The sequence below is a fragment of the Lolium perenne genome, chromosome 6 (genome assembly GCF_019359855.2).
Source record: "Lolium perenne isolate Kyuss_39 chromosome 6, Kyuss_2.0, whole genome shotgun sequence".
Lineage (NCBI taxonomy): Eukaryota > Viridiplantae > Streptophyta > Magnoliopsida > Poales > Poaceae > Lolium > Lolium perenne.
In genome coordinates, this window is record NC_067249.2 from 202,375,767 (window position 1) to 202,384,221 (window position 8,455).

The 8,455-nt window shown below is 47.9% G+C and overlaps 1 protein-coding gene across 2 annotated transcripts; it reads left to right on the forward strand.

The window, feature by feature from the left end:
- The first annotated feature begins 2,150 nt into the window (after positions 1-2,150).
- Positions 2,151-6,832, forward strand: LOC127306375 (aspartyl protease family protein At5g10770). Of its 2 annotated transcripts, none has more exons than XM_051336993.2 (2): positions 2,151-2,342; positions 5,232-6,832. In XM_051336993.2, the coding sequence occupies exons 1-2, from the start codon at positions 2,243-2,245 to the stop codon at positions 6,518-6,520; spliced, it is 1,389 nt and encodes a 462-aa protein (XP_051192953.1). In that variant the 5' UTR covers positions 2,151-2,242; the 3' UTR covers positions 6,521-6,832. The 2 variants fall into 2 exon arrangements, with proteins under 2 accessions (XP_051192953.1, XP_051192952.1); XM_051336992.2 differs by having other exon boundaries at positions 2,152-2,342; positions 5,226-6,832.
- Positions 6,833-8,455: the final 1,623 nt, after the last annotated feature.

The window sequence follows — 8,455 nt, forward strand, 5'->3', positions numbered from 1 at the left end:
AAAACCTTTTGAACTACAACTGCTTTAAATAAATGAAAGCCGTGTGCATCAATCTGATGCAGAGGCTGGGCTATGCCCCATTTCGAAAAAAGTGGTTTACCCTGAGCTGCAAAGGTTCTTCGTAGCGTAAAATTATTAGTGTGTACACGACCATGCTTCTTTCGCATCATCATGCCAAACAATAATGAGGTACCGTACTGTAGTGTATTTGAACTCCACGTTTGCCATAGAGCTTGGGGAATTCATGGCGCTATGGTCGTAGGACTCGTTCCCACTACCCCTATCACCTCGGCCACCCAATCAGGACCAGAGATGACACGACGCGGTGCAACTTTCTCCCGAGGAAGGGCAATCGCAATTCGCAAACACTCACAAGATAACAAATTAAATAGCCGCACCATTGCAGCATAGGAGTGGCAACGCCATCGTCTCCGCCGGCATCCTCGTCGTCGTCGCCGTCTAACTTCTGGGTGTCCTGATCTCCGAGAGCCTCGCGGCTTAATATCATAGCTGATAATTGGTGTGATTTCCCGGTTCCACGGCGCGGCGCGGCGAGCGCTTTAGTCCGGCCGGGCGGGACACAGCTCACGTGGTCGGTAAGACGGTCGTTCTCCTTGCTGGTGATCCTGTCGTCGGTTGTGCTCCGTTTGGTGCGAGCGCGGTGCCTTCCTTCCTGCCTCGGATAGTGGCATTATTCCCCCGTCCCTCTTCGTCTTATCAGCGGTTGCGCCGCCCCCATCGAAGGCTTCAGCCCGAAGCCAAAGCTAGCTATACCTAGCCTCTCATCCAAAGATTCATTGGCTAATCATATTGGAGTACAGTACGTACGTACGAGATTCCATTCCTCCGGTAACCGAATTTCCACCGAGGAGAACGAACATGGTGGTTTGATCATTAGATGCATGGCCACGACCTCTACCAATAAGCACGGAGGTCACTTGCTCACTTTTCTTATTCTTAGTTTTCTCGAGTGAGGCTTTGCGTGGTGCCGTGGTGGGTGCTAGCTCAGGCTAAAGTGGCTATATCCGAGACCTGCTTCCATGATAATTCATAGAGCTTTAGATTAGAGACAGGTGGCTCCTGGCTCGTATATTTAACTCTGACGAAGAACAACCAGTCTCCTAGTAAAGCATAGTGAGGATAATCATATGGCCAGGACAAGATTCCGTTTCTCCAGTAACTGAATTTGCCCCGAGGAGAACCATGATAATATGATGATGACAATCCCGAAGAAAATAATATGATGATGATGAAGATGACGTGATCTAATGCATCCGTTAGTTAGCACGTCGGTCTCTTCTTTTTTCCATGATTATCAAGTGAGACTATACTGTACTGCCACTAATTGCTAGCCGAGCTCAGCCAAGGTCCAGACGTCCAGTTGCATGGTGGCCGCTTGCTAGCTCGGACTGAAAAGTTGCTACACAGATATATCAGAAAATATATGCATGGTACAGTATATCAGAGGCCTGTGCTGTATGCTATATGAAAAATATTCTGATGGTGGCTCCAGGTACTGCTATTAGCATCTGCTAACCGCTAAGGTGTACACTGTGTCAAACTTTGGTACTACCATCATTGCTGCAGACGACGACGCGCGGCATTGATCTGAACGAACGGGGTACGCGTTACTCTAAGATGTGGTTCATCTGGCTAGATAGGTGCGCTTAACCGCCACCTTAAAGAGCCGATCGACTTCATAATTGTGCGCACCTAACCTGACTTTGGGCTATACACCAGAGCAGCTCTGGCTTACCACATTCAATCTGTCATAACACAATACTGAATACTACTCCTAGTACTCAGTAATTCTGAAGGCAGCAACACTACATGACGTGCGTGACTGAAGAAAGAATAGCTGAAAATACTAACATGCCGGATTGCCGGGATATATTCAGAGTCTCCCTTCCTTAATTTCAGATGCCTGAATTCTTGGCACAGCCTGAACTGAAAAGACACTGCATCCTGGAAGTAGCAGCAGAGGTGCTACTGAAACGTGTAAAGTCAGCTATATAAACCGTTGTGGTAAACCCGGTGGTTGGAGTCGCCATGGATGAAATGTCGATTAAAAACTGTTGAAAGCTACCCGAGAGATTCCCGAGCGCAGAAGGCGCGCGCCTGGCCATGCGGCGGGGAAGCTCTATAAAAGGCCACACGGGTGCTGAGCTTAGTGCCATCCACAGCCTGCACTGAGCTACCCACCGCAGCAAAGAAGAGGAGGAAGAAGAAGGTTTCAGACAAGATGGCGCCGTCTCCCCTTCTCCTGGCTGCCTTCTCCCTGCTCTTCGCGGTGGCGACTCCTATCAGGGATATCACTGACGCCTGCTCGTCGCAAGTGCAGGGTAAATATATGATTCCTCCTAGCCATGTCTGAATTTCTTGGATCAGTTTCTTGCAAATAGATGCTTTCCTTGCTACTAATCGTCTCATGTTTATGGAACCGTTTCATAGATAGATAGCTATCTACTTTGTTGACATGTCGATAGGAAGGTCAAATGGAAAATCACAGAATTAATTCAAACGAAACTTGGCTCAGTTTTCTGGATAGTTTGCATATATACTTGCCTTGCAATCAGTTGTCTCTGGTTTATGCAACTGGATCAAAGATAGCTAGCTGCTTTGTTGACATGGCTATAACTGCAATCAATTTAGAGAGTATTCGATAGTTCAGTAGGAACAGAAAGCCTGAATCGATGTGTCGTTGCTATAGTAGTGAAGTGGCCAGCCCGGAAGGTTCTCAGAAAGACTGGTGTCCTCAACCTGAATTGCAGTAACACACATGGTAGACTGAGAGCTCAACCAATTTGGACTTCAGCGTAATCAGTAATCACCCTGTAAAAACAATTCCAATTAAGCTGCAGCGTCTCTAAAGTGCTTGTTGTTGCCTGTCGGTGTCAAGGATAATAGCGCGCCGTATGAAAGCTGACACCTACGGCCGGCACCAAAATTCAAAAGGACAATCTACACAGAATCTTTTCTCTCTAGGGCGCTGGCTTACTTTCACTTAATTCTTTTCTCCACCAGGGAGGAATAGTATAACAACCATGTTAGGTAGGAGTATGATTGATAAATTACGAATACTTTCTGAAATTCCAATTATTTTGACAAAGTTTCCGAAATTCCATAGCATCGCCAGAACGGAAAGCGCTTCGTTAGGTGCACGTATTCGTCCATAATTGGCACCCTGCTTCGCATACCATAATCATCATGTAGTAATTGCCATAGACCATCCTGGTTAATTGCCGCTTAATCAACGCCTCTCCTGTGTCGGAGCCATCGATCGATCGCATGGTCCTGGGATGGAATTGATGGCCAAGTTAGTGGCCGATCGACGACGATCGTACTTCTCCACCACTCCCGTGACATCAATCAATCAGTCAATTAGTTAACCGACCGTGCGTAAGGCTCCACCGCCAACAACCGTATCTAGCGCGACACGGCAGGATGGCCGTCGAAATGGGCAGGCAGCAGATGCTGCGTCGAGAACGTCGCCAGGATACGCCCAAGTCTTTCAGTAGCGTCCATGAATTTGTATGTCTGTCTCACCGAGACCGAGGACGAGGAGGCCAATTTCGCCCCACTTTCTACCTCTACCAGAAACATGCCTATATATGTTGGGAGTGTACTTGGAGTGAATGATCTGCGCATGTGTAGCCATATCTGGGGTACTTTTGTAGTGCCGTGGCCCATCCCTGCGCCTAGCTTTTGGTAGAGAATTAATTGAAGTAGTTCTCCATTCCACAACTAATCTCTTCCAAGTGATGTGATAACAGTTTAGGGTCTAATTGTTCTCCCTGAGAAAATATCTACGGGTTTTTGTCATAATCTCCTTCGCCGAAAGAAAGAGAGAGAGAGAACAAGGTAGTACTCACACAGGTTATCTTGTACTCCGTGGTACTGTTATAGTGCACTATGAACTTAGGCACAAAAGTCATGGAAGACGTGTTGAACTAGTGGTGGCACTTAATCATGGCAACCACCCCAATCATCCACTATATCATGGTGAGTACTGTTTACTATTGGTAGCTACAAACCAAAAGCATGCACCTCACTCTCTTTTTGACGTGTGTTCATTCTTGTTGGATCTTTCAACGTGACAAAAACCTTCATTATAAGTGTTTCTGCTCAAGTGAACTATAACCTACAATTGGAAATTTGGCATGCATGCATGCATGCAAAGCTTTTACAAGATTACTACCGGCAGATCCAGCATGTACCTTCTGTAAGAATGTTAAGATAGGCAACTATAGATGACATTCACATGTGAAATGAACATATGAGGGTATTGATTCCTAAAAGAACATGTGGTACTGTACTACTTCCTCCATCCCAAAAAAGATGTCACAGATTTATCTAAATTTAAATGTATCAAGCAAATTTAGAAAATCAACGATATCCATTTTTTAGGATAGAGGTACTCCCTCCCTCACAGTTTATTAGGCGTGCACGTATTTTTAGGTCGCAAATTTGATGAAGTTAGCATTAGTTATATGTTATAAAAATTATATTATTAGAAAATTTAGATGTTCTATTTTCTAATGATATAATTTTTACATTATATAATTTAAATTATATAGGTTAAATTGGCGACCTAGTAATACGGGAAGACTAGTGAGTAAGATTTTGTAGCTCCCATTATGCCATATGGTTAGTCACACGTTGCTGTAGCTAGCCTCCCTGCCACCTACCACTAATAAACATCAGCTTGAATAACGATTTAATACAATCATGGACAGTTGATATGGGCGCCGGATCGGCGGACGATCACGGGAACCATTCTCGTGCTGAAAGCCTTCAAGATCGATCTAACACGTGCCCTTCTAGTACATGATGAACGATCCAAACTCCGAAGCCCATCGGGAAATTATTAAGGAAATGGGCATGCATGCAGGAATAATCTGGTGTCAGGTTTCTTTACCCTGAATGCCTGACACCTCCAAATCCGACGACACATGCTCACTGTCACTTCAGCTAGTACGTGGCACTGCTCTGTTGCCATGGCGGGCGAGGCATGGGTACATTATCTTACATCACTCTCAGATCACCTGACTCCTAGTGCGGTAGGCCTGGTGGTTGCCGACGATGCACTGAACGTAGTACGTACGAACGGTCTTAGCACGCTTGCGATCGCAACAGCAAATTAAATCGTAGCAGTAGATTCTGTCGCTGCTAACTAGTTGAGGCAACAACGGTAAGAATCTGACTGTGTGTTACTCAATCGACAGCTGCAGATTTCGAGCACCTGAACGGCACCGCCCTGCACCTCCCGCTGCACCACCCGCGCGGGCCCTGCTCGCCGGCTGCGGTCCCGTCCGACCTCCCCTTCTCGGCGGTGCTCACCCACGATGCCGCCCGCATCTCCTCCTTCGCCGCGCGCCTCGCCAAGACGCCGTCCTCCTCCGCGGCGCGCCCGATCACCACCACATCGGCCTCGTCGCTCTACCGCCCCGACAGCTCCCTCGCGTCCGTGCCGCTCACGCCCGGCACCTCCTTCGGCGTGGGCAACTACGTGACCCGCATGGGGCTGGGCACGCCGGCCAAGCCGTACGTCATGGTGGTCGACACCGGCTCCTCCCTCACCTGGCTGCAGTGCTCCCCGTGCCGCATCTCCTGCCATCGCCAGTCCGGCCCGGTGTTCGACCCCAAGACCTCCAGCTCCTACTCCTCCGTCTCCTGCTCCACGCAGCAGTGCACCGACCTCTCCACCGCCACCCTCAACCCGGCCGCCTGCTCCTCCTCCGACGTCTGCATCTACCAGGCCAGCTACGGCGACAGCTCCTTCTCCGTTGGCTACCTCAGCAAGGACACCGTCTCCTTCGGCTCCAACTCCGTCCCCAACTTCTACTACGGCTGCGGCCAGGACAACGAGGGTCTCTTCGGCCAATCCGCGGGCCTCATGGGCCTCGCCCGCAACAAGCTGTCCCTGCTCTACCAGCTCGCGCCCACCCTCGGCTACTCCTTCTCCTACTGCCTCCCGTCCTCCTCCTCCTCCGGGTACCTCTCCATCGGCTCCTACAACCCCGGCCAGTACTCCTACACGCCCATGGTCGCCAGCAACCTCGACGACTCGCTCTACTTCATCAAGCTCTCCGGGATGACCGTCGCCGGGAAGTCGCTCTCCGTGTCCTCCTCCGAGTATTCCAGCCTACCCACCATCATCGACTCCGGCACCGTCATCACGCGCCTGCCCACCAGCGTCTACACGGCGCTCAGCAAGGCCGTGGCGGGAGCCATGAAGGGGACCAAGCGCGCCGACGCCTACTCCATCCTCGACACCTGCTTCATCGGCCAGGCCTCGCAGCTGCGCACCCCGGCCGTCACCATGGACTTCGCCGGCGGCGCGTCGCTCAAGCTCAAGGCGCAGAACCTGCTCGTCGATGTGGACAGCTCCACCACGTGCCTGGCGTTCGCGCCCGCAAGGAGCGCCGCCATCATCGGGAACACGCAGCAGCAGTCCTTCAGCGTCGTCTACGACGTCAAGAGCAACAAGATCGGGTTCGCAGCCGGCGGATGCAAGTAATTTAAGGATCGAGGGCGAACTTACGTACGTATATATGCACCGACGAGGGCCACTTGGGTAAATGGGCAACACATTTATGTTCACTTTCTTGAGCTCGTCGATCAGTTCAACCACACGATCGAGGATGAGCTTAGCATGTGGCATATGCTTAATTAATTATCCCAACTTCAGATGGTAGTAGATAGAAAGGGAGTTGATGAAAGTGTTGATCTGGCGCCTACGTTGTGTACATGTTCATCAAGACTTTGTTACACACAAGGGAGTGCACAGAAGAAACTACTTATAGAAGTGAAACTATTTATGTTATTACAACCACAGTACTAGTAAACTATGTGGAAGTGGAAATGCATAGCTAGCTCGAATGTGGAGCATATATGTATCGATAGGTCTAGGGTAGAACCGTGCCCTCTACCTGGACCAGGTTACGTGTTTATATAGGTGCAGAAGAGCCCTACACGTGTCAGTACAAAGGGTATTATACCAGGTAGAGTACTACTCTATACCAGTATAATACAAATCATTACAAGGTTTAACACCCTCCCTTAATCTAAATCGCGAGAGAGGTTAGATTACGCTTAAATTTATTCAAGTCCTTTTCACCTAAGGTTTTTGTAAAACCATCTGCAACCTGATCCTTTGTAGAAATAAACTTAACATCCAGAAGTCTTTCTGCTACTCTTTCTCGAACAAAGTGATAATCAATCTCTATGTGTTTTGTCCTGGCATGAAAAACTGAATTTGATGAGAGGTATGTTGCTCCAAGATTATCACACCAAAGACATGGACGTTGCTTGAGGGGCACACCTAATTCATGAACTAGTTTCTCCACCCAAATCAACTCAGTCGTTGCATTTGCAAGTGCCTTATATTCTGCTTCTGAGCTGGATCGAGATACGGTGGCCTGTTTTCTTACACTCCATAAAATTAAGTTTGGGCCAAAGAAAACTGCAAAGCCACCAGTAGACCTTCTATCATCAATATCACATGCCCAATCTGCATCTGAAAACACACTAAGAAGAGTTGATGAAGATCTCTGAAAAGTCAAACCAATCTGAATTGTACCCTGTATATATCTCAGAATGCGCTTCACAGCTGTCCAGTATGCAGTAGTAGGAGCATGGAGATATTGGCAAACCTTATTTACAGAGAAAGATATATCGGGTCTTGTCAAGGTCAAATATTGTAAAGCACCAACCACACTTCTATAGTTTGTACTGTCCTCAGAGCCAAGAGGTATTCCATCATGAAGAGATAGCTTGTCACTTACAGAGAGAGGCGTTGGACATGTTGTACATAGGAGCATTCCAACTTTCTTTAGTAAATCCTTAGCATATTTTTCCTGTGTTAAGAAAATTCCATTGCCACACTTCTTGACTTCAATACCCAAGAAGAAATGTAATTCACCGAGATCCTTAATGGCAAAGTGAACACTCAAATTTCGAAGAAGAACTGAAGTTGCTTCATCAGACGAGCTGGCAACAATTATGTCATCAACATAGATCAACATAAATATAGTGATACCTCTTTTGTTGTATAAGAAGAGAGATGTATCAGCCATTGAAGGGATAAACCCCAAACTTTGCAACTTGGAACTCGGCCTTGCATACCATGCTCGAGGTGCTTGTTTTAGACCATACAGAGATTTATTCAGTTTACAGATGTGATGCGGAAAGCGAGGATCAACAAACCCAGGGGGCTGTTTCATATACACTTCCTCCTCCAGAACGCCATGGAGAAACGCGTACTTGACGTCTAGCTGTCTTAGACTCCACCCTTGAGACATAGAAATAGAGAGAACAAGTCAAACAGTAGTTGCTTTAACAACATGATTGAAAGTGTCCTCGTAATCAATGCCATACCTCTGTTTAAATCCCTTTGCAACCAACCGATCCTTGTTGACATAGGCATCCCCAATGGGCCTGCCGAAGGTGGTAC